General features: G+C 41.6%; 1 protein-coding gene across 1 annotated transcript; it reads left to right on the top strand.

Moving 5' to 3' along the window:
• Window positions 1–22,689: 22,689 nt before the first annotated feature.
• LOC310998676 (uncharacterized protein) lies at window positions 22,690–25,247 on the top strand. The gene is made up of 4 exons (XM_083988837.1): window positions 22,690–22,926; window positions 23,116–23,283; window positions 23,453–23,548; window positions 24,926–25,247. Exons 1-4 carry the CDS (start codon window positions 22,822–22,824, stop codon window positions 25,241–25,243), a joined length of 687 nt encoding a protein of 228 aa, XP_083844963.1. The 5' UTR covers window positions 22,690–22,821; the 3' UTR covers window positions 25,244–25,247.
• The last annotated feature ends 1,684 nt before the right edge of the window (window positions 25,248–26,931 follow it).

The following is a 26,931-nucleotide window of genomic DNA, read 5'->3' as shown; positions in this document are numbered from 1 at the left end:
ATTTTGATATTCTTTATCATACAAATGAAGTAAACTCTCAAAATGTTATTCTCTCTGTTGATGCTGAGAAAGCATTTGACAGAGTTGAATGGAAATATCTTTTGTCTGTGCTTAGAAGGTTTAATTTTGGTCCCAATTTCTGTCACTGGATATTAACTCTTTATAGTTCGCCTATGGCTGTTGTAAAAACGAACACCAACTATTCTAAGCCATTTCTGCTTTCAAGGGGCACCAGACAAGGCTGCCTGATGTCCCCTGCATTGTTTGCCACCGCCATCGAGCCGTTAGCTGCAATGATTAGACCTCATGATCATATTAAAGGTATTATAATTGGGAGAGAGGAACACCTTATATCCTTGTATGCTGATGATATTTTGTTATATCTTCATGATCCTTCAAACTCCATGCCATTTATGTTATCTTTATTTGAAAAATGTGGGAGGTTATCAGGCTACAAGGTTAATTGGGATAAAACAGAGATAATGCCAATTTCTAATTTTGATTACACTTCATTGAGGAACCATCTTAACTGGAATTGGTCTAATAAATACATTAAGTATTTGGGTATGTTCATTCCGAGAAATCCGGAAGACATCTTTAATCTGAACTATCTTCCATTAGTTAATAAAATAACAGAGGAATTAAAAAGAATAGGTCATCTTCCAATTTCTTTGGTAGGTAGAGTCAACATAATTAAAATGTCTGTGTTGCCTAAGTTTTTATATTTATTTCAAAATCTTCAGATTATTCCACCACAAGCCTTTTTTTAAGAAAGTACAGAGTCTATTGTCTTCCTTCATATGGAACAATAAAACCCCACGAATTCGAATGTCAGTGTTACATCTACCATATGAGTCTGGTGGCCTGAAGCTTCCCAACTTTTATCATTATTTTTTGTCATCTCAGCTTATACAGCTTAAACAATGGTTTTTGAATACATCATGTTCTTGGAAAAGAATAGAATCTTTTGATGTCTACCCTTACAGTTTGAAACATTTACCATATATCAAGTTCAAAGATTTGGATAATATTACCAAGAATCCTGTTGTTTTAAACAGTCTCAGTATTTGGAAATTGTCTCAAACTGTTAGGCTATACGACTTCTCTCTCTCCTTTTTCTCCAATTTGGAAGAACCCAAGTATTATATGTTGTATGGATGACACTTTTAAATCATGGTATGATAAAGGCATTCAAGAAATTTGTCATTTGTTTGATAATGGGACATTTCTCTCTTTTGCTCAGCTGCAACAGAGATATGGATTACCTCCTTCCCATTTGTTTAGATTCTTTCAATTAAGACATGCAGTAAATATTGAAAATGGCTCCCTTCAAGAACCCACACCGTCAGGAATTGATGTTGTATTAAACAATAAGAAGCAGGACAAGCAGAAAGTTATCTCTAAATTATATCATGTCTTTATTGATTGTTCTGTGGTAAATACAGATAACTTAAGACAAAAGTGGGACCAAGATCTTCATATGGAAATTCAGAAGGAAGACTGGTCTTATGTTTGTAGGCAAGTTCATAAATGCTCTTACAATTTAAGGCACAAACTCGCTCTGTTTAAGATGATACATAGGATTTATTACACTCCAGAGAAACTACATAAAATGAACAGTGAGATGTCATTTCTCTGCTGGCGTTGTAAGAAACAAAAAGGGACTTTTTTTCATATGTTTTGGTCATGTGACTCACTTTATTTTTTGGGGAATTCTGTCATTCAGTTATTATCTCAGTGTTTATGTGTGTCCATTCCATTGTCATCTCGTTTGTGTCTTTTGGGAACTAATACATCTGATAAATGGAATAAACATCAGTGCAGGTACATAGACCTTGCCATGTTGGCAGCCAGGAAGTGTATAACCTTGAAGTGGAAGGCATCTGAACCCCCATCAACAGTCCATTGGTGGAATGAACTTTCAAGCTATCGTACTTTAGATAGTATATATTATAGGAGTAAAAACAGATCCTCAGACTTTTAAAAAATTTGGCAATCTCATATTGATTTTGATTTTGGAGTGTCTTGGGCCAATATAGGGCATAGTGGAGATGGTATGATCAGTGTGTAATGATATGTGTTATTGTTCTGTTGTATTGTGTGTGGGTAATCCCCACCTTTTTTTATTTTTTATTATTATTTTTTATTTTAGTTATGTTTCGCTGCTGGTGCTTGTCTGTTTTGTTTTGTTGTCATTGTCTGTGTGTTTGGAGGGTATATGACTGGTTGTTGTTGTTGTTTTTTGTTGTTGTTTGTTTTGTTTGTTTTGTGAGGGAACCAGGCCCATTTGGGATTGATTGACTGTGATATGAAGTGCTGTATTACATGAGATTTGGTGATCTGAGTTCCTGTCCTGTGGTTGAAAATGAAAAAGTATAAAAAAAGAAATAAAAAAAAAAGAAACACTTTTGTTGTCTTGTCATTTTGATGGAATGTTTTGTGAATTTGTTTGTTCTCTGTCTATTTGCATGTGTTTTCTTAAGCTACAGTGCATTGAGTGTAGTTTGATCTGCAAAGACAAGGACCTGTATCATTACACCAACCTCTAAGGAAAGTTATGCTTTGCATATTCAAATGATCTTAAGCATTAGTCTAAGCAGTGCCATGTCATAATTCCAAGATCCCATTATTCCAGCATCCCAATAGTCTGAAAATTGCCCATTATTCTGAGACCTCAATGTTTCGACATCCCATTGTTCCGGCCATATTTAACCCATTGTTCTGACGTCCCGTTGTTCCGAAATCTCAGTGTTTCTATCTTTCTATTTGCATGTGTTTTCTTAGGCTACAGTGCATTGAGTGTAGTTTGATCTGCAAGGAGAAGGACCTGTATCATTATACCAACCTCTAAGGAAAGTCATGCTTTGCGTACTCAAATGATCTCAAGCATTACGTATTCCTCAGGGAGGTTATAACCAGTGTCTCCTCATGTGCATTAGTGTGTTTGATTCACCTGCAAGAGTTCCTATTACAACGTTCACCATCTGGAATTCAAACTTGTGAGTCTGTCTTTATATTTCCAGGGAATGAGTGAGATGGTTGGAATACCAGATGACTGCAGGAGAACGCAAAACAAGGATAGATAGGACTTAAAGGGGAATTTCCATTTTTTTTGCAATCTGGACCTTATTTCTAGCATAAAATATGATTATTTACTCACCCAGATAACAGTGGTGTCATTATGAGTTCTTCCGACGAAATTAGATCCAGCCGAGAGCCGCGTATATCCATTATCTGGGTGAGTAAATTATCGTATTTTATGCTAGAAATAAGGTCCAGATTGTAAAAGATGGAAATTCCCCTTTAACTAACTTCACTGCTCTTAACAGGTAGCTATAGACACTGAGGGGGCAACCGCCATTCCGACATCCTGTCCTCATGTTCTGTCACACTTTGTAATATTTATGAATGAGACATTTTCTTCTTGTCTTGAAACCCTTAGCTTTGTCTCAATTTGTAGCTCAGTCAGAAAACAACACTGTTGACGTCGGTCTGTCATCGTTTCTTAACCACATGGGCATAAGCTCCATCCCCGATGATAGTATTTGAGTTTTGAGTTTTACAAATGTTATCAATGTGTTTTCTTTTTCAGTACATCAGAAATGAACTGTCTTGTGACTCTGGCTCTCCTCTTTGTTGGTAAGGTCAAAATGTGTACTTTTTTTCAGTTTGGTTTTTCTTCTACTGTGAAATGCTTAACATTGTGTTGTTGTTTTTAATTGTGTTACTTTGGTTCAAATGATTTACCAAATAGGCTACTAACTATACCTTCTATCACTGCCCTTCAGGATGTATCCTCATCTCCAGTTCTCAGTACCCCCTGCGCACGTACTACTATGTTAACTTGAAAGTGACCTGGGCCGAAGCTCAGCAGTACTGCAGAGAGAAATACACTGACCTGGCAACCATTGAGAGCGTGGAGGACATTGGCATGTTAAAACCTAATTTTTCCTATTCATGGGCATGGATAGGCCTGAAGGATGACCCAGCATCCTGGAAGGGACCCATGGGCAATGACCACAACTCCTGGAGATGGTCAGCAACTGGTGAAACGAGCAAAACTGGTTATCAGTCCTGGAATGTAAGTGAACCTGACAGTGTGTCAGGAAGGGAAAACTGTGTGAAAATGGATAAGGCTGGAGCCTGGCATGATGTTTCCTGTGAAAGAAAGTACGGCTTTGTTTGTTACACTGGTAAGGTCCAAGTGCACTAATTTTATCAACTGACTTAAGACTTATCCAATGATCATGGTATCTCCAGAGAAGTTGTTGCATCACTGGGGAACCATTTGCTGCACAAGCCTGTTCTATTTGTATGAAAGTAGACATGTATGTGTCAACATTATAACCATCACCGATAACATACTCCAACGCATCCCCTGTATTGGGATGGACCTCTCTTTCGCTGCCATCCCTCCCGATTTTTTTTTTTACATTTGTATTAATATTTATATTAAAACAATACAATACAATGTAATATATGTATTCTGGTCCTCTCAGATGCAACTGTTTGATTTCCCTACAAAATAAGTGAGAAATTTACATCTGTCACTACCTTTTGTGTTCTTTTGGATTGATATGTGTGCTTGGTTATAAACTTTTCTTTCTTTTTTTTTTATTACTGCTTCTACATTATGTAAAAACTGAAAATCCACATGATGTTGGGAAACTGGATCATGAAATAACTGAATTAACTGACACACTGGCTTCATTTGTGTGTATTGCAGTCACAAACGAAAAGGAGAAAATCTATGAGTTCGTCTCGACGCTGAAAACTTGGCATTCTGCAAGAGATTACTGCAGAGAGCACCACACAGACTTGCCGATGATCGAGAACAGTGTCGAAAATAGTGAGGTTGCTTCAGTTAAACCAGCCGATGCTGAAATCTGGATCGGTCTGTACAGAGTCCCATGGGAATGGTCTGACATGTCCCCAAGCACCTTCAGATACTGGAGAAGTGGGAGTCCAAATAACTATGGTGGCAGGCAGTTCTGCATGGCTGAGAATACTGATCATGAATGGGACGACGATGCCTGTGATGTAAAGTACCCCTTCATCTGTCATGAAGGTGATAGTTCAGAGACATGAAGACAAGCTTTTGAATTTTTAACGACCGGTAAATATTAAAATTTCTGTCTTTGTTTTGTAAATGCTTGTTTACTCTACTTTTCAGTTTCGAAACTTCAGACGGTGGTGAGGATGACGGCTGAGACTGATGCTGACATGACTGACTCAAATGTTAACAGCAAACTCCTTGAACAGGTAAATTCTTGTCTTTCTTTTTCTTTTGTAAAAGTAAAATCAAAGGGAATGAGAGGAAGATGCAGACTTTGTGATCATGGAGAACAACCGAAATGATGATGATATCTGATATTCCTCCACAGCTGGATGCAGTGCTAAGAAGTCAGGGATGGAGCAACTTCACTCTGCGATGGAAAACTCTGCCCAAAAAGTTGAGAGAGAAAGATGTTTGATCTCTAATGCACAACTTCTTCTGTTTAGTTGCTAATCAACTAATTGGTGTGGATAGAAACACTTCTCACAACAATGTAATGTGAGGTTATTAGACTTCCTGTAGTGTGTATAGGAAATAAGTGACAATGTCCGTGATGTAAGACTGGAATCAGGGGCGGGGTGGCCATCGGGAGGACCGGGAGATTTCCCGATCGGCCGGCGGCCAATATACTGAAGTGGGCCGGCCCGCAAGCTGCCCAGCGTGGCCAGGTGTTGCTCACGAGTGAAAGTAACATTCTACAAGCCCCCACGATAATCTCCAAGCTCTACCTCGACACTTACTAAGAGAGTCCAACCATTATTTGTACCCCTTCATGTCTCTCTACATTTCACTCATGGTTGCGATAGTGAATCAGACTCTCATCAATCCAGCCTACTAAATTATTTTTGTTTAGCCTCCAATCTTTATCTAATTATTTTTCTTCAATGTTATAGAACTTTCATGACCACAAAATATAAAATAACCAGCAATTTAATTTGTTTGTTTGTTCTTAAACTAATGTCGAATGGTGCAAAGCCTCATGGGAAATGCGTCAGCCTGTCACTGTGAAAGTTATCATTAAACTAGCGGCTACGGCTAAAAGCAGATCGACTCACGGAAGCTACCCAGCAAACCTTATCAGTCCTGCCCGTGTGTTACGTTATCTAGAAGTTATATTAATTTAACAAGACAACACAGTCCGTGCTTTACTGCTTTACTGTAAGTGGGCCAGTGCGCGTCGGTACGCGGACCGCGGTACCGTTATGAGCCGGCGGAGCCTCTCACATCACAGTAGCAGCCTGCTCTGTCTTCTCCATAGGCACCGAAGCATCTTGGTGAGTAGGACAAGACCCGAAACGAAACCGTGGCGTTTGCAGCGTGCTGTCAGTAAAATCAATTTGCAGAGTAGAGTAGTTGAGAGTGGGAAATAAAGGAGTAAACATGACTGGATGTAATGTTATGGTCAGCAGTGTTAAGTAGGCTAAATCTGCTTGGGAGGCACTAATTGCAGCTCTTTCACATTCTGTATTTCTGTAATTTCTTTCTTTCTTTTTTTTTTTAGCTAGATAAAAGTAACAATGTGTTAAAATGCACCAGAATATGGGAAATGGTGTAGCCTTTATAAAAAAAATTCGGGGGGAGGACCCCCAGACCCCCAATTAAGTTGTTTCACCCACATTTCCTTTTTGCTTCTGGCACTCATATATTTTGCCATATGGAATGACACATAGCGGGGGGGGGGGGGGGGGGGGGGTGTTGGTCCGATGGTGGGCCGGTGCGGTCAGAATTTTCCCGGTAGATTTTGGTGCCCCACTCCGCCCCTGACTGGAATTATTATTCTGTTCATCTCTCGTCATACAGAAGAAATAAGTAAATGGTGAAAACAATCATATGCTTCATTCTGTGGTTTTACTTTGTACTGTATGTGTTCAGTTATTCATTTAGAAAATCACAATGGTCAATTTTAACAAATCAGTATACATTCAGTATTCACCTCCATTGTGCTTGCTGAGCAGCTCACATTTCTGCCCTGCGGATCACAAAATAACATGCAAAATTAAAGGTAATGAACCTACTCCTATGACTCTAGGGATTATGGCCAATGGCCATCAAGGGGGTGGATCAGACGATGCATAGGCGGCCATATTAGGTCAGGCAACTTTCTCTGACTGTGAATGCAGTAGATGGGGGTTATCCAGTCAGAAAACTATTCATAACTGTGGAATTTTGTCTGTATATAGGTATTACTTAAACTATTTGCATAATAGAGTTGTTTTAATAGAAAAGTACATGAATAAAATTATTTGTGATTTTAAGTATGCAGTATCATAACTGCATTTCTGACGTTCATGACAAACCAAACCATTTGAAAATCGGTCAGAAACTAAGCAAGTTCTGGTTAGTTCAGTAGAACATGCACCATGTGCTCTGGGGGAGCGAGTTGCCTGAGCCAAGATGGCGGCGTGGTGGTGATGCTGTGTCATTGGGCAGCAGTGTCAGGTGAACCGTCTGGTCTCATATGATGGCAGTTGGCAAATTTGTCAAAATGTTGAACTATCCCTTTAAGGATCATTTACATGCACGAACATAGACTCACACAGTCATTTTCCAGTACCTCTTTAGCCCTATTCGCACGGGATTAGTATACCTGGGGACCTCTGGTAATTTGTAATAATTGCAGAGGATGTCTGTGATCTTGATCCTGTGCAAATGCGCCATGTCTGTAATTTGTAAATTAAAAATTCTACCGCAAATTACTTCATTCCCAGTTGAAACATGGAGGCTGCGATGGAAATTTTGAGTGGCAATTTTGACACCATTGTAATGCAGTTTTGTCTCGGTAGTGGAGACCCATTGGAAGAAGCAAGGTCAGAGCCATAAAAAGAGCAAAATTTCGGAGGATGTTGAGATGGTTGACATGTGTAGCAGCATGCGGTAAGGAACATTTTTCTACCGTTCAACAGGCCTAATACAACAACTGCACACTGTTCCTTGACTGCACTGCTTTTGACATAATTATTTCTCAGGCCCCTTAACTTAGTTAAAGTTCAGTCAGACAGCTGGGCTCAGTATTTCTATTGAGCATGAAAGTTTGCATTGCTGAAGATGGGCATTAATAATTTTTAGCATGGCTGAAGAAAATCTATTTATTAATTCCCTGAAAAATGATCTGCTTGACAGACATTACAGGGAATAAATGATATAGAGGCTATATATAATGATAATTTTCTTCTGTGTTTAATATGTAAACATTGATGATTTAATCACAGATTCTGTGTACATTTGATGTGAGTGATATTAGCATAAGCTCAATTAAAAAAAACTACCAGAAATATGAAAGATGGAGGGTAACTTCAAAGTCTGACTTATCTATTTTTTGCATAACCTTAGGGAACACTTTTGTTGGTGTTGTTTCATTGAATATTGTTATGAACTGATTGTGTTAAGCAAGCAAATAACAATAAATAAGCAGTGACATTTCACTGCACCGCACAGAAACATTTGTCTTTAAAGGGGTATTGCCACCCTCACGCCTTTTGCTCCACATCCATAGGTGGCAGCATTTCCCCTCAAAACCCCTGTCAAATTGATCATGTTGTTTTGACATCATCTGAAGGCCAAATTGGAAAATAAGGTTTATTTACAGCTACATATTTGCAAGACTATATTTTGCATTTCACCTCATATCCCCTGTCCAAATTAAGTATTACATATGTTATTTTGACATCATCGTCTTAAGTCAGAATTCAAAAATAAGGTTTATTTCTCCATGTTTGCTTAGAATATATTTGGTTTGATGTCCATTGCCATACAAAAATGATTATAGAACAAAATGAAAAAGATGGGAGGGTTAGGGTTACTTTCACAATAACTTGCACATAGAAATAGACCCAACATAGACCCAGCTTATAATTGAAACTAGCTTTTATTTGCTCAAACCTGTAGCCAGACCCGACCAGTATTGGGGACCAGCGTCATTTATTTCCATAGTAGTCCATCTAAGACCATTGGCGCTGGTCGCTATCAGTTTTGGAGTTGATTAATCCTATAGTGACTTTTCAAGTTGCTTGTTTCGAAGGCATCAGGGGCTGCATCCTATTTGGGACATGGTCTAGATCAGGGGTCTTCAACGTTTTCCAGGCCAAGGACCCCCAAACTGATGGAGAGATGGAGCGGGGACCCCCTACTTATATATATTGTATAAAATTGTGTTTTATATTAAACCGGTCCTATAGTGCCTTGTAGAAATGTACCTTGTTGTTGTGCATTCAATACTAAGATATTCAAATAATAAACAGGTTCATATATTCATGTTTTTATTTTGAACATGCAAGGTACAGTGGCATGGGTGGCCGTGCCACTGCCATTTATAATACCTCAAACTGATACCTGCCAAGATTATCAATGTCTGTCAATTGCATGTAACCATGCACAAAAACTATTGAAATTGACATTTTTAAAACATGTGCATATATGCATACAATACTTAACTATTAGCCTAACACTGACAGATTCATGTTTTGATTTTAAACATACATGTAGTATGGGCAGTGAATCCTGTGAAAAGTGAATCATTGAATACATACTCCCACATTAGTGAGATGTCTGACCCTGATGAGTAGCACACAACTTGTCTAACCTTGGATGGATGGAGGTTGTCAGGCAGAGAGTCATATCAGCCTCAGGCTGCAGTCTTGACCTGTATTTGTTTTTCAGGTAGGTGAGTGAGGAGAATCCACTTTCACAAAGATAAGTTGTAGCAAAGGGCAACAGGCTCATCATTGCTTTTTCTGCCAGTTGTGGAAACTCTTTCTGGCATGATATCCAGAACTGGGTGAGTGGTTTCGTTTCATATGTTTCTGAACGTGCTGTCAGTGGACAGTTCAATGAGCTGATCCTCCTCTGTCACCGTCAGGCGTGCGCCGTCTGCTGCGTTGTCTCTGAACGGAAACTGTATCCATGTCTTGTCCCTGCGCCAGGAGTCGGCCTCAGAAAAGTAGTTCCCAAATTTACCGTGGAGTGCCTCCAGATGGCCAAGAATCACATGTGTTACGGGAGGCGAGAGCACAGCAGAATCTCCCAGCGCATCCACTGATAGAAACATAGAAAAGATTCCCTCCCCGACGCGCTCCCTCCATCTTCTGATTTTTTTGATGAAGCCTTCCATCCTGTCATACAGCTGAAAGTCATGTGTGTTGCGACCTTGCATGGAACTGTTAAGTTTGTTCAGCTCCGCAAAAATGTCAGCAAGATATGCAAGTTTGGTGAGCCAGACATTGTCGCTGAAAAGTGCAGCCAGCTCTGTGCGCTTTTGGAGAAGTAAAAACATGCCAACACTGTTCCGCGTGAAAGCCAGCGGACCTCAGAATGATACAGTAGCGCAGTGCTCTTCTCCTTCAGCAGCACAGAGATTAGAGAACAGTCGCGTTTCCATGACATCAGACAGATCAGCGCTCATGTCCTTAGCAACAAGTGACTCTCTGTGCAACATGCAGTGCGTCCAAATCACCTCTGGAGCCACATCCCTGACCAGCGCGATTAGGCCACTTTTTAATCCAGCCATGGCTCTTGCGCCGTCGGTGCACAGTGCAACACATTTTGCCCATGAAATGTCATTTTCTCTGAAGAAAGCGTCAATCACTTTGAAGATTTCAGCACTTGTTGTGCGTTCAGGAAGGCGCTTACAAAACAAAAATTCCTCCTGCATTTCATTTTGATCCACAAAGCGCACAAACGCCAGAAGCTGCGTGTCCTTCGAAACATCAGTTGATTCATCCAGCTGTAAAGCAAATGCATCTGCCGATCTCAGCTTCTCTATCAGTTGCACCCTCACATCCGATGCCATCTCGTCAATGCGGCGAGCAATGGTTGTGTCCGACAGTGGAATAGTTTTCAGTTTATTAATGTCAATATCATTCCCATACATTGTTTTACACATGTCAGTTGCTGAAGGCAATATTAAATCCTCTGCAAGTGTATATGGCTGTTTCTTCTGGGCAATCCGAAGAGCAACTTGATAAGAGCATTTTAATGCTAGCTCACCAACTCTGGCTGATTTTTTCATTAATGTCTGTTGGCCTTGGAGGGATTTGAGACAAGTTTGGAAGTATTCAACAGGTTTGTCTTTTAAGTGGCTGTGGGTTGTCTCCAAGTGACGCTGCAGCTTTGACGGCTTCATAGACTCGTTTGACAGCACAGTACAAATGACACACATTGGAAATTCAATGCCATCTGTCTCTTTGAAGTTAAACCCGAACTTGAGATAATTGTCTGTATATTTTCGGGTCTTCTCTCTTTTACGCTTACCCTTTTCAGCTGCGGGGCCTACAGCATCACTTTCATTTTCAACTGCGGTTTCTGAGGTGGAGGCTGTTGTTGTGCTTGTGATATCTTTTTTTTGGCGTGTTAAAAATAGATCCATTTTTTCATTTTTCTCTTCAAAACAGCTGCCAGCTACTAGCATGAATGAGCTCACGGGGAACCTGACAGATTGTGTCACATAGCTACGGCCTCGCGAGTGGCACAGCAGCATAGATCGTTTATTTACATCAAGATGATTGACTGTTGCCGTTTATGATCACTGCTATCAGGAAATCTCCCATAGATATATTTTATATAATAGTTATAATAGTCTTGATTCTTTTCCCCATAATCCCCAAGACCTTAAAGAACAGCTGTATAACATTGAAAAAGAACTTCATATAATTTTCTGTGTGTTTAAAAAAAAATGTCTAATCAACCACAATTTTCACGACCCCCCTGCAGTACCTCCGCGGACCCCCTAGGGGTCGCGGACCCCCTGTTGAAGACCTCTGGTCTAGATATAAATTGACATGACACGGAAAAGTCTGGTGACACTGCTGTGATGCAATTGGTCCTCAAAATAACCCCCAAATGATTTAACCCCTGATTTGGGACACAGCTATAGTAATATGTGTAGCTTAGTAGGGATTGAAGGGCTGTAAGGATTAAATCAAGTTGGAGGTGGTGGGCATTTTAGAAAATTGTCAGAAATGAAATTGACAATACAGTTACACTAGTTTCCATGTGTTTGCTATCATGGGCCTCAAGACCATTTCGTATGACCAATTTATATCATCATATAAATGACCATTGCTGGAAAAACAAAGAAAAACTCCAAGGCAGGGCTGCCCCTGACCAAAATGGGGCCCTAAGCGAAAAATTTCTTCGGCCCTACAATAATCGATTATTGCAAACTACAACCACTAATACTGGCAGTACTACTTATTCTATACTTATACTAATATTAATAAAACACTATTGCTATTGCTATCTATTACTACTATTATTGTCATTATTATCATCTTTATTATTATTATAGGCTACAACTACAATCCTAATAAAACATACTAATTCAGTACCAAACAGACTGATATTTCAAAATGTAGCTACATTCAAATGTAGTTTGAATACACTAATTTCTATCAATATTTATCTCTAATATCTCCTCCAAAGCTGCCTGTCATAGATTAAATTCACCATTTTTACATCCATTAAAATAACATTAGCCAAATCCTTGTGTGGTGATAAAATAGATTATAAACTTTAGCCGAAAATACGACCAACAATTGATGAATTTACCACTGCCTTTCAACAGAGGTGAATGCATATGCAGACAAATGTGTTAACAAAACATTTAATAAATGGTAAGGGCTGCTGGAAAATTACTTTCATCTCCAGACCACAGTCCACATCTAGACTCCAGCTAAATGGACTAGCATCTCTCCTCCTACCTCTTGAGTAGCAGCAGCAGCTCTGCTGAGCATGGAGGTTTAGTGCTTGCTTATGCCACAAAGTTTTACATTTTCTAGGGCTGTCAAACGATTAATTTTTAATCGCATTTTTTCCATAGTTAACTCGCGATTAATCTCTATATTAAAAATATAAAGCAATTCTTATCAAAGTGTCTTGGTTAGAATCAATAAACACAAAGATAAAATGTATTTTATCTTTTATTTCTTCTTTCAAATACAATTATGTTTAACTTAAAGCTGAGGAATGTGATAATAACAACAGGAAATTCATGTATAATTCATTATGGCATGCTCCAAGGAAAACAGTCAATTCAGACAACTAATCCCTCACCTGAAATCATGGAAAATCATAGACAACTAATCCCCCACCTGAAATCATGGAAAATCTTAGACAACTAATCCCTCACCTGAAATCATGGAAAATCTTAGACAACTAATCCCCCACCTGAAATCATGGAAAATCTTAGACAACTAATCCCTCACCTGAAATCATGGGAAATATGTAACACAAGAGGGAGATTTGCACTTTGCTTAGTTATTACAAACTGAAAGGCCCAAACAGAACAGGGCCTAATGACAGTTAAATTAATGAAAAACTGCAGTCATTAGACACATCAGATTTATAACTCTGAACTGTTAGTGCTAACTTTTCTCCTATTTCTTAAGCCAATTGCTAAGGCAGACCAGTCTGGTAACATTTTCAGTGGACAGTGCTGCTCTTTTCTTTTGTACAATGTGACCAGACAGTGAGAATAGTCTTTCGCATGGTACTGTGGTTGCAGGTGTAGCCAAGTACTTCTGAGCAAGAAGTGCCAAGCTTTTGTAGGCCCCTGCATGCTCAGACCACCATTTCATTGGACAGGTTTCCATAGAGGTGCAGGGCTCTGCTCTGTACCGATCAACACAAGCATCATGTGCTGCCTCATCTTCATCTTCTGAATCTGATGCAACCAACAGGAGGTTCATCTTCTTTTTTGGTGGTTCTGGCTCTGTTGTTTCTTTGTTAGGCTGCAGGCCAATCTCTTCTTTAATCAACCCCCAGACCCCCTCCCTTTCAGATCTGGGAAGGCATTTCAGATCTTTAAATCTGGGGTCGAGCGCTGTCGCCACTTTCAACCATCGGACATTGGTACTTTCTTTCCGCTTTGAAAGGTCAGTTGTGAAGGACTGTTTAAACCGGACCACGTAGGCTGGATCATCGTCAGAAGATTCCATCACCCGCATCAAATGGCACAGTGCAGGCAGGACCACAGAACAGGACATGTACTGTTCTCCACCCAAAAGCTCAGTCACATACCTGCCATGAAAAATAAAGTGCAATTATTAAGAGCTAATAATTCATAGATGCACAACTATCAAATACAACAGTTTCTCCTGCCACCACACCACAGGAACAACAACTTTATCTACCACAACAGCTTAAACTACAACAACAGCATCATACTTTTGTTGCAATAATGCAATTACTTGCCAATTATTAAAGAGACAATAATCTGTGCATTTTCTACCACATAAATTCAAAATGACTGTGTTTTTATTTTATTTTTTAAGTAGCTTACCTGCAGGGTTCAAGGAGGATTTCAAACTTTTTGATTTTCTCCAATTCGGCATCGGTCAGCATGGCTGGAGTGCTCCTCTGCTGATGGAGGTCAAGTGCAGCTCTGAGAGCATCTTTGTTTCTGTTAGGGATGGGCATGATTAATCGATGATCGATTATTGATCGTTAAGAATTTTATCGATCACGGAAATTTTTTATCGATTTATTATAAGGGATCATAGAGGGCAGAGGTTGTCATGGAGAAATAAACCCCGGGTTTATTTTTTCATAACAACCAATAAACTCTATAAAAGTATTATTATACAGGCCTATTGTTATTATTGGTTTAAGAGTGAAATAATTCATTAAATATGACGGAGCGCGTGTGTCGCGGACTCGGTGCAGCAGAGACATGAGCTGTGACTCCGCGGCTCCGCCCGCTCTGATCAGCAGGTTTGGTTTTCAGCAGCAGTGTGGAAGGAGCCTCCACTCTCTCTGTTACAAGCTACAAGTCATTTATCTAACATCACAATTAGTCCGAAGCTGTTTAACGACGGTTAAAATGAAACTTACGGTAAAAATCCTGCAGAGTTAGTTTCTCTTCTCTGTGCTCCCGTGATCAGAGCGCCGCTCCGCGGTGTGTTGGCGACAGAAATAACAATAAAACACACGCTTTCACATTTTGAAAGTGCTTGTGATTTTTTTTTTGTACAAGTGCAGCCAAACACGAGGCTGAAGAGAGAGGGACAGCAGAGCCGCTCTGACAGCTCAGCTGCAGTTGAGCCAGGCAGCGCAACGGTGCTTTTTTTTTTTTTTTTTTTTTTTTAACTGTAAATGCCGACACCGGCACCGTCCCTACAGGTGAAGCACAAGCACACAGACGTCCGTGTACGTTGTTGTCTGACCTTCTTCCTTCACGGGGACTGCCCCGGATTACTGGCACACGCCATAGCTGCACGCATTTTGTTTTTAATTATGAATATTAATATTAATATTAATATTAACGATTAATCGATAATTGATCGTTAATTTTCCCGAAGATCAATCAAAAAGATTTATTCAAATGCCCATCCCTAGTTTCTGTGAAGCCGAGTAATCATGCTCAAGGTGGAGTTCCACCTGGTGGTAACATCTTGGATTAGAGGTTCCTCTTTCTGCCCCCTCTCCACTTGTTTGCGTCGCAGTTCTTCAGCGTTAGCCGGACTATGTTTAAAATGTCCTACCAGCTTGCGGCATTTTGCCAGCACAGTCTCCAAACCACTGTCCCGGACTGACGTGATAATCGACCTCTGTATACTGTGCGCAATGCACGGCATGTGTTCATATGGCATAAGTCTTGCTGCCGCAACCATATTCCTTGCACTGTCTGTGCCAATTGTTGTCACCTTTTTTGCAATATCCCATTTCTCTGCAACGTCTGTGAAATGCTGCGCACATGTTTCAGCAAAGTGTCGTTCTTCTGTATGTTGCACTGTTAAAGCAAACAATGTCAATGTCCATTCATTGTCTATATGATGTGCAGTTACTCCAAGAAAATTTTTGTTGCTGACTGACGTCCAGTGATCCCCTCACTGTAAACCCGAATGTTCAAAATAATTAATTGGAATGAGTAGTGTAAACTCAAAATCTTCTTAAAAGTTGTACTTACTTAAACAAATCGAGTGCCAATAGTAATTTGCTTCTTTTTGAGTTTATTCAACTTGTAATTTTTGATTAATATGAACTTTTTGCATTTTTATGTAACTGCTACTTAAAATTATTAACTCACAGTTACTTAAAACTATATGGATTAAACATGAATTTATGTCTTATTTTGAAAGAACAAATAAATAAATAAAATCAAGAATGAATTAAGAATTAAATCAATTGCATCAGATAGATTTTAATACATTATCACACACACACACACGTTATTAAATACGTTTATAAATAATTAATTGTTAATAGTTTGCATGTTACAAGGTTGGTTAGTTACATTTTTTTTTTAAAAGGAAAAAAAAAAACAGGCTTGCACCGGAAGCGCTCACATATTTTATTTTGTAGTATTTGCGTGCACTTCCTCTTCAGGCAGCAGACCGTCACCGGAGCCGAGGAGGAGAAGAGCGGGAGACTAATCGACCAGAGCACGGTAACACTGAGTTGTGAATGTAAGTAGTCAATATATAACTTGCTTGAATGTTTGTTTCTGGAAGTTTAACGTGTTTTTAAAACGGACGAAGTGAGTCACGTTTGCAATGTAAAACGGTTAACCGTTAAGTTAGCAAGCTAGCATGCAAAGTCAACAGTTAGCTGCTAAGCTAATGCAGAGCCGTTGCTCTATCGTGATGTGTAGTTCAGGTGCAGACCAGCGTGCAGTGGTGGATAGTAAGGTATCATGTAAAGATCTGTGTTGGAGCTGTGTCGGTGTTCTGAGTGAAAGCAGAAGCTAACTCCACATGCCTTAGACAGCTGAAAGTTATTATCTGCAAGTTAAATTAGCTGGTTAATTTTTTTTGGTGATTTTTTGTTTGTTTGTTATTGCTAGGATAAGAATTTATGAGTGCTACCAGCCCAACTTTACCTAACATAGACTTATTTGTGTAATGAAATGTTTTGAATAGTCTAACAGGCATCTTAAAGAGCAACTGAACCCCTCAGTTTTGGATGACATGCTCTAAGCTTGAAATTCAAAAAATGCCTTGATTATGGGCGGGACTCCACGAGCACTATCCGACCCCCTCCCCCTGCGCCCCATTCACACCCGCGAAATCACACAAAGGAGAAAAAAAAAAGTAATAAACACACATAGACACTTCTGCTAGCGCTAACGAGCTACTAACGAACGACTGTACTAGTGTACAGCACTAATAGCGGGGACACTACTGGCTCGTTAGCTCGTTAACGGCTCGTTAGCGCCGGCCGCACTAACGATTCCCGTTCAGGCAGCTGTTAGCAGCCGTTAGCCGCAGCAGAGCAGCTAGACTGCCTAGCAACCGTTAGCGGCAGGCAGCAGCCGGTGCTGATTGGCCGGGGAGCTAGTGGCCGGTGACGAAAGCTGCCTCCAAAGCGTTATCTGCCTCCAGATTTGATTTGATTGTAGTAGCCGTGTTTCAACCCATAGAGGGCAGTCACTCTACGTTTTTACTACAAAATATACCAAATTGAAATATTTTGACTAAAATGTCAAAAGTTGGACCAGAATCAACCGACAACACTACCTTATACCCAAATACATTTGTTTTCAGCAGAAAAAAGTGGTTTAGGGGTTTAGTTCCTCTTTAAGCATCTACTTTGTTTTATTGAATGTTGGTGTATATTATTGTACTCTTTTCGTATGAAGAATATGACTGCAGTTTGATTGTTCTGATGGAGGTTTAAACTTCATGACAGGTGTCCTGTAATAATAATTTTTTTTGTATGTGTTTTCAGGTTGCTGCGACAAATATGACTTGGCACTGTAAGTTGTGTTCAGCTTCTTTTACCACTAGAACATATTTATTTAAACACTGTAGACTGCAGCACAGCCACTTTTCAAAAATTAGCCCACTCCCATGCCTCCATGATGATTGTATGTGCACATTTCAGACACTTAGTGCACTGAGTACTCATCTGTCAAGATATCATACACAAGAACATAACAGCAGTGCAAAGGAGATTCAGGATCTTGTGACTTTCAAGTGTCCTCTATGCACATTTCAGCAACCTTTTTCTGAGTCTGTACTCCTCAGTCACATAAGAACACACTTAAAAAAGCATGAGACAGTGGTATGTCCATACAAAGGTTGCAACTATAGCACAAATGTATACTCTTCATTTAACTCCCATAAAAGTAGAGTGCATCAAGCGAGTCTTGCGTCAGACTTTGGTAGTGACATTGTCCATGAGCATACTCAGAATCTCCAAGCCACCAGCTCTAACGTCACTATTGATTTGGATGAAGAGTGTCCAGTTCAGAGCACAGAAATGCAGGATGATACTTCAAAGCTAAAAGATCAGCTCAAACTTAATGCAGCATCTTTATTTCTAAAGATGCAGGCTATCCTTCATGTGTCAAACACAGCTACACAAGAAATAGTTGATCACTTGAATCAGATCTTCTCTTTATCTCAGCCACTGATCAAGGATGCAATTAACGATATATTGCAGAGACATGGTCACAATATCACAGATTCCACACTCGATGAAGTTGCCAGTGCGGTCATGGACTCTAATGTTGTTTTTAGTGCTACCTCCAAAGGTGCAGAGTTGTCCTCTTGTAAGCGAAGAAAGACATTTATAGAGCACAACTATCCATTGGTAATGCCAGTAGAGTACCATTTAGGAGCACCTGGTCATACCATGATGTATGTTCCAATCCTTCAAATGATTCAGGAGCTGTTTAAAAACACAGATATCCTGAGCAAGATCAGAGAACCAAACACTGAGCCTGGTTATTATGTGTCATATCGTGATGGCTCTCATTTCCAGGAAAATGAATTGCTCTCAACAGAAGATCTACACCTAGCAATACAGCTATACATTGACGATCTTGAAATCGCTAACCCTCTCGGCACATCACGTAAAGTTCACAAACTTTGTGCCGTATACTGGGTCCTAGCAAATGTGCCGCCCAAGTACAGATCAGCAATGCACACTATACAATTGGCCATGCTAGCTAAAGTGACAGACCTCCAGAAATATGGATATGCAGCTGTACTTGCTCCACTGCTTCGTGATATTCACACACTTGAACAGGATGGTGTTTTCATTGAATCTGTTGGTCAGAATGTGAAAGGCACCATCTTCTGTGTTTCTGCTGACAATCTGGCTGCACATGGGTTAGGTGGCTTTTTGGAGTCATTCAGAGCAGATTACGTTTGTAGATTCTGTATGGCCACAAGTGCACAGTTTCAAACAACTGAGGTAAAAAAGGAGGAATTTGTCCAGAGAACCAAAGCGAGTCATGACATTCATGTACAAAACGTCCTCCAAGATGAGAGTTCAAGGAGCCAATTTGGGGTTAAAGGTGATTGTGTCTTGCGTGAGTCACTTGAGCACTTCCACCCTATCACAGGTTTTCCTCCAGATCTACTACACGATCTTTTGGAAGGAATCGTTCCAGTTGAACTGGCACTTTGCATTAGGGAAATGATTCGGCTTAAGTACTTCACTTTAGAGTATTTGAACCAAAGGATCACATCATTCCCATATCAGCACACTGATAGAGTAAATAAACCTCATCCAGTTCCCAAAACATTCATGACCCGGGGAACAATAGGAGGCAACGGGCATGAAAATGCTACGCTATTAAGACTACTTCCGTTACTTGTAGGCAGTAAAGTACCAGAGGGTAATGTTGCATGGGAGGTTTTGATGGATTTGAAAGAGTTGGTGGAATTAGCATTGTGCCCATCATTTTCTGATGAAACATTGGACTATTTTGTTTGCAAAATCAGTGACCACAGACAGATCCTACAAGAGGCTTTCCCTGAGTTGAGGCTTCGTCCTAAGCATCACTATGTGGAGCACTATCCCACCTTAGTTAAGTGCTTTGGGCCCCTAGTGCATGTTTGGACCATGCGATTTGAAGGTAAACATCGTTTCTTTAAGAGAGTGGTGCATGATGCTCAAAACTTCAAAAATGTCTTGAAGACACTGGCAATTAGACATCAAAACATGATGGCATATCACCTTGGTTCACCATCATTTTTCAAACCAAAAACACAAACATCCAGGGTTGACTCTGTTCTGGTTTCAGCTCTACCAGACGTAGCTCAGGCTCACATTAGAGGACAAACAACTAGTGACACCGTCTATTGTACATCAAAGGTGACCATTGATGGCACAGACTATATCAGTGGCATGTTTGTGTCAGTTGGAATCAGTGGGGGACTGTCAAGATTTTGCAGACTAACACAGATCTACCTTGTGAATCACAATGTTTCTTTTCTCTGTTGTGATTATGACTCCTGGTATATAGAGCATCTTCGATCCTACGAGCTGTCAGCCACACAGGGAAGCCAATCTATCCACCTGCAGTCTGACTTCAATGATTCAACCCCACTCTCTGCATACAAGATTGATGGCTTGCTGCTGTTGACTCCCAAGAGGTTCATACAATTGAGACAAAATTAAGACCACTCTATGGTGAGTAATTCTTCATAAATCATTAATTGGTCATTTATTGGAAAATGTGCTCAGTATAACCAATCATTCATTATATAGCTGCATCAACATACATTACCTGCATTTTAGAATTGCACTCTTTGGTAACACATTATAAAGAACATGCATTAAAAGCACAAATACAAGTGGCTAATGTCATGGTAGACATAATGTACTGTGGAACCCAGGTCTCCTCTCCTACCCTCTCCTCTCTCCTCTCCTCCCCCCTCCTCTCCTCTCCTACCCTCTCCTCTCCCCTCCTCCCCCCTCTCCTCCTCTCCTCTCCTCTCCTTCTCTCCCCCCCCTCCTCTCCTCTCTCCTCCCCTCTCCTCTCTCCTCCCCTCTCCTCTCCTCTCCCCTTCTCTCCCCTACTCTCCTCCTCTCCACTCCCCTCCTCTCCTCTCCTCCTCTCTCCTCTCCCCTTCTCTCCTCTCCTCTCCTCCCCCCTCCTCTCCTCTCCTCTCATCTCCTCTCCCCTACTCTCCTCCTCTACTCTCCTCTCCTCTCCTCTCCTCTCTTCCCCTCTCTCTCCTCTCCCCTCCTCTCCTCTCCTCTCCTCTCCTCTCCTCTCTTCCCCTCTCTCTCCTCTCCCCTCCTCTCCTCTCTCCTCCCCTCTCCTCTCCTCTCCCCTTCTCTCCCCTACTCTCCTCCTCTCCACTCCCCTCCTCTCCCCTACTCTCCTCTCCTCTCCTCCCTCCTCCTCTCCTCCTCTCTCCTCTCCCCTTCTCTCCTCTCCTCTCCTCTCCTCTCATCTCCTTCTCTCCTCTCCTCTCCCCTACTCTACTCTCCTCTCCTCTCCTCTCCTCCCCCCTCCTTCCCTCTCCTCTCCTCTCCCCTCCTCTCCTCTCCCCTCCCCTCCTCTCCTCTCCTCTCCTCTCTTCTCCTCCCCTCCCCTCTCCTCTCCACTCCCCTCCTCCCCTCTCCTCTCCCCTCCTCTCCTTCTCTCCTCTCTCCTCTCCTCCCCTCCCCTCCCCTCTCCTCTCCTCTCCTCTCCTCTCCCCTCCTCTCCTCTCCTCCCCCCTCCTCTCCTCTCCTGCCCTCCCCTCTCCTCCCCCCTCCTCTCCTTCTCTCCTCTCCTCCTCTCCACTCCCCTCCTCTCCTTCTCTCCTCTCACCTCTCCTCTCCTGCCCTCCCCTCTCCTCCCCCCTCCTCTCCTTCTCTCCTCCTCTCCACTCCCCTCCTCCCCCCTCCTCTCCTCTCCTACCCTCTCCTCTCTCCTCTCCTCTCCTGCCCTCCCCCCTCCTCTCCTCTCCTACCCTCTCCTCTCCCCTCCTCCCCCCTCCCCTCCTCTCCTCTCCTCTCCTTCTCTCCCCCCCCCAAATACAAGTGGCTAATGTCATGGTAGACATAATGTACTGTGGAACCCAGGTCTCAGATTTTTCTTTCAAATACAGTCACTTTGGCATGGAGGTATAAAGCATTATGAATGCTGAACACGTTGGAGGTTGTCATTAATGATTATGAACAATTAGTAAGACTTATAAATACACTATGTGTGCTGATGTGTTTTTAACTTTACAATCTCTTCATTTATTAAAGTGATGGCAGCCGAAGCCCCGCAAAACATGATCCTACGTGTCATCGAGGCAGACCGTGTTCGAAAATTAAAACTCAGCTCCCGTCCAGCCTCTGTTGATGCACTGATTGAGATTTTAAAAGAACAACTGGAACTGGACTGTGACTTCAGTTTGCAATACGAAGATCCAGACTTTGATGGAAAACTCACTTGCCTTGTTGACATCGATGAGTTACCACAAAAAGCCTGTGTTCATATTTCACTTACACAGGATTCCAGTTCTCTTGCATCAACTGATACCCTTTCAGATGTGTCATCCCCAGAACGTCTGAGCAGATGGCCTCCAGGTCCTTTTCAAATTCCCACATTTGCATTTCACGTTGAGCTGACACTTAGAGATGGGAATGCTGAATTTGAAAAGAATGAAAGACCTCTTCAGTTGTCAAGGGACCAGAAGCACAATATTTTAGACACACTGGCATCCACCATATATGGTTTTAAGGCATACCCCAGTGATAAAGAGATAACAATGGTGGCTGAAGCTCTCGTAAGGAAACACCCCTGTTTAAAAGAAGCAGGATCTGACAATGGATGGAATGGCTGGAAGAACAGCATCAAGTTTAAAATGGGCAATTACAGGACCAAGATGAGAAGAGCTGGATGTCAGGAGGTCGCTGTAAATGCTGGGAAAAGGAGCCGAAAAAACCCAGAGAATGAACCTTCACACTCCAACATCAAAAGGCCTAAGCGTGCAGAGGTCAACTTCCTGCCTAACTTTCCTCAAGGAGAGGATCCCTCAAGTCTTGACCTTTTGAGGCAGGCTGTTGTTGAGGAAGTAAAGAAGACTGAGAGAAACCTACCCCTTATTAGTAAGATGATGCAGAACACGTTTGCTTTGCGACGCCAGACTATTGTGATGTCATGTCCTCCGGTGAAAGAGCTAATGGACCTCTGGCCTGCTCTACATATGCAGTCTGAGGTAATATGGGTCAACTCTTTCATCTGTTTTTATCTTTGCTAAATAAATTTAATAAATACATTTATTTTGTAGGGTTTTTTTTTTTCAGTTTTTGTCTTTGCTACTGTATGTCACATTGTCTGTAATGTTGCCTTATTTCATTCATCATAAAATAAATAATTGCTGTTACTGTCCTTTCCTCCAATGCAGGTGTATGCAGAGTTCCAACGGATAACTAACCAGAACCTACCTAACACTTTCTACGCGGAGCTTGATCGCCACACTCCACGTTTGATGGCCTTATTTAGGCAGAAAGCCTCCAAAACTGGAAAGACGGCAGATGCATTGGCAGACATTTTCAAAGTCCATGATACACAGGTGATTATGCATTTCACAGGTAGAGTCTTAGTGTAATGTTGGGAGTTTAATGCTTCAAATAAGGATTTATGTGCAGATATTGGAAATGAATTAATTAATAATTAGTTGGGACTGTTTAGCATTGGGTTTGATTTGTAAACTTGTCACAACACTATTTTAATCTTCTTAGGAATTACATGATGTCCACACAAGGCGTACCACTGTTCTCCATGCCCTTCCTGTGTATCTACGTGAGGAAGTCTCTGGATTTTTCAGAACATGTGTGGTAAGTCCAAGTAAAGAGATATCAGGATGTGTATACAACAAACTGTTGAACTGTTTCTTTTTCTTCTGTGTCTGACTGACAACCCCTCTCCTCTCCTCTCCTCTCCTCTCCTCTCCTCTCCTCCTCTCCTCTCCTCTCCTCCCCTCTCCTCCCCCCTCCTTCCCTCTCCTCTCCTCTCCTCTCCCCTCCTCTCCTCCTCTCCTCTCCCCTCCTCTCCTCCCCTCTCCTCCCCCCTCCTCTCCTCTCCTCTCCTCTCCTCTCCTCTCCTCCCCCCTCCTTCCCTCTCCTCTCCTCTCCTCTCCCCTCCCCTCCTCTCCTCCCCCCTCCTTCCCTCTCCTCTCCTCTCCTCCCCTCTCCTCTCCCCTCCTCTCCTTCTCTCCTCTCCTCCCCCCTCCTTCCCTCTCCTCTCCTCCCCTCTCCTCCCCCCTCCTCTCCTTCTCTCCTCTCCTCTCCTCTCCTCTCCTCTCCTCTCCTCTCCTCTCCTCTCCTCTCCTCCCCCCTCCTTCCCTCCCCTCTCCTCTCCCCTCCTCTCCTTCTCTCCTCTCTCCTCTCCTCCCCCCTCCTTCCCTCTCCTCTCCTCTCCTCCCCTCTCCTCCCCCCTCCTCTCCTTCTCTCCTCTCCTCTCTCCTCTCCTCTCCTCTCCTCCCCTCTCTCTCCTCTCCTCTCCTCTCCTCTCTTCCCCTCTCTCTCCTCTCCCCTCCTCTCCTCTCCTCCCCCCTCCTTCCCTCTCCTCTCCTCTCTCTCCTCTCCCCTCCTCTCCTCTCCTCTCCCCTCCCCTCCTCTCCTTCCCTCTCCTCTCCTCTCCTCTCCTCTCCACTCCCCTCCTCCCCTCTCCTCTCCCCTCCTCTCCTCTCTCCTCCTCTCTCCTCTCCTCCCCCCTCCTCTCCTGCCCTCCCCCCTCCTCTCCTTCTCTCCTCTCCTCCTCTCCACTCCTCTCCTCTCCCCTCCTCTCCTCTCTCCTCTCCTCCCCCCTCCTCTCCTCTCCTCTCCTGCCCTCCCCTCTCCTCCCCCCTCCTCTCCTTCTCTCCTCCTCTCCTCCTCTCCACTCCCCTCCTCTCCTCTCCTCTCCTCCCCCCTCCTCTCCTCTCCTACCCTCTCCTCTCTCCTCTCCCCTTCTCTCCCCTACTCTCCTCCTCTCCACTCCCCTCCTCTCCCCTACTCTCCTCTCCCCTCCTCTCCTCCCTCCTCCTCTCCTCCTCTCTCCTCTCCCCTCCTCTCCCCTTCTCTCTTCTCCTCTCCTCTCCTCTCCTCTCCTTCTCTCCTCTCCTCTCCCCTACTCTCCTCCTCTCCTCTCCTCTCCTCTCCTCTCAATAATCAAAATTGCCACAGCCATAGTTTCAGTAAATGTGATTATATGATCTCTCTTTCATTTTATAGGATGATATGGATGAGCCAGACCTGGGGGATGCATCAGTGGTCCTCCTTACAACCGTCAGCGATGATGCAACAAGCCCAGTTCACTACCACCCAGTGAGAGTCTCTGTCGTCCTCGAGGGTGATGTGGTTGTCGGTCTCCCCAGGCTGGCTGATGCCTTCCTGGTAATGTTCGGCCTGATGTACGCACTACATCTCAGTTATCCCAAGGGACTGACAAACACTTTTGAGTTCACACAGAAAGTCTTACTCGGTCTTGATGACTCTAAACTGTCACCCAAGCTGCAGACTCTTAAAAATGACCTGATGTTGTATGTGTAACTCAAGATCCAAAAAGGAGTGGTGGATTCTGATGGCTCACTCTGTTAGAGCACAGTCCACAATGAGAATATGTCATGTCAGGTCCATGTTGACTACTGTTCAACTGTAGATGTTAAAGTTGCTGCTCTACTCAACTTGTTTTCAGCCAAATGGCACAAAGTACACACTGCTTTGTACTTGTTAATGTATATTTTATTGTTGTTGAACTGAAATGCAGGGTTGAATTAGGTGTTGATACACTATGGCACTTTGTTTTTAAAAGGTGTACTGTATAGTTTTGGTAAATACATTTTTATCAGAAAAGAAAGTTCTTCATTGATACATTTTCATGAATAAATAAACAACTCAGAGTTTCAGGATGGGATGTTTATTCTGTTATGGAAATGGATCAAATAACTAGTTTTTATTGTCTTATTAGTATTGTTAATTATGATTTTCGAGTTTGAATTACTTTTCTAAAGCTACAGTGCACCCTGAAGTTGCTAGATTTGAACCAGATAGCCAAAGGAAGGCTTTACACTGCCTTTGTACATGTAAATGTACAGTTTTGAAATTTTAGCAGTTTTAGTTGTGAAGAATTTGTAAGCAATTTGTTTATACATTGCTGCACTGCAAGTTTACAACCAGATGGCTACAAGTGTGCCTTTGTAATTGTTTCTTTAATTCTCTTTTTTGCTATTACTGTCTGTCAAATATTGTTTATGTTTCATTTTGTGCTAAAAGGCACAGGTGTGGGCAAATAATCTTTCTAAACTAAAATTTTTGGTCACCACCCAAGACTTGCTGATGCCCCCCTGGTAACGTTGTATTAACAGTTTATAAGCTATTTGTGACATAAAGATATTTTCTTAATGTAATTTTAGCTTCTCTGAGTTTGAATATTTTCTACTATTACATGGTTCATCTTAAAGTATTAAAAAAATGTCCAGAAGTAGACTTGTTAATTTTTATTTTTCATTTATGCATTTATTTATTTATTTTTGCTAAAAGACTGTTTATACTAAACATCTGAATAGGAAAAACAAATGTGTTTTTTTGTTTGACGTTTAAGTCAAGAGTACTTATAAGTTAGTAGTACTCAAAAAAAGTAAGGCAATCAGTTGCCACAAATATTTTAAGTTTGGAGGTAAATGATTTTGATTGGTAGCAAGTCTATGTTTTTGAGTTATGTGTAATCAAAAGATTGATTGAAAAAACTAATAAATGTTAAGTTCATGAAACATAAAAATCCTGAGTTTTCGTGCTTGAAATTATTAAGTTCTCTTGACTTATTGCAATGAGAAAGATGAATAAATATTATGAGTAGCAGAACCTGAAAAAAATTGAGTTTTCGTGCTTGAAATTATTAAGTTCTCTTGACTTATTGCAATGAGAAAGATGAATAAATATTATGAGTAGCAGAACCTGAAAAAAATTGAGTTTTCGTGCTTGAAATTATTAAGTTCTCTTGACTTATTGCAATGAGAAAGATGAATAAATATTATGAGTAGCAGAACCTGAAAAAAATTGAGTTGGCTTAATCAGTAGATTTAATTTCATCATAATTTAAAATTACATTTACAATAAACTCCAAATATATAAGCTCTGATATACTCAAATGTTTGAGTTTCTGAACTCAAAAAAATTGTGGCAACTGATTGCCTTACTTTTTTTGAGTACTGCTAACTTATTCGGGTTTACAGTGCTGT

The sequence above is a fragment of the Trachurus trachurus genome (genome assembly GCF_905171665.1).
Source record: "Trachurus trachurus genome assembly, chromosome: 16".
NCBI lineage: Eukaryota > Metazoa > Chordata > Actinopteri > Carangiformes > Carangidae > Trachurus > Trachurus trachurus.
Note: the sequence above shows the minus strand (reverse complement) of the source record. Positions and strands in the feature narration are given on the sequence as shown.

What these genes read in the sequence shown, in the direction of transcription:
- LOC310998676 (XM_083988837.1), top strand. Translation starts at nt 22,822, where the DNA reads ATGATGCAGAACACGTTTGCTTTGCGACGCCAGACTATTGTGATGTCA. An exon ending in CTCTACATATGCAGTCTGAG is followed by an intron (nt 22,927 to 23,115) that starts GTAATATGGGTC and finishes CCTCCAATGCAG; the next exon opens with GTGTATGCAGAGTTCCAACG. An exon ending in TCAAAGTCCATGATACACAG is followed by an intron (nt 23,284 to 23,452) that starts GTGATTATGCAT and finishes TAATCTTCTTAG; the next exon opens with GAATTACATGATGTCCACAC.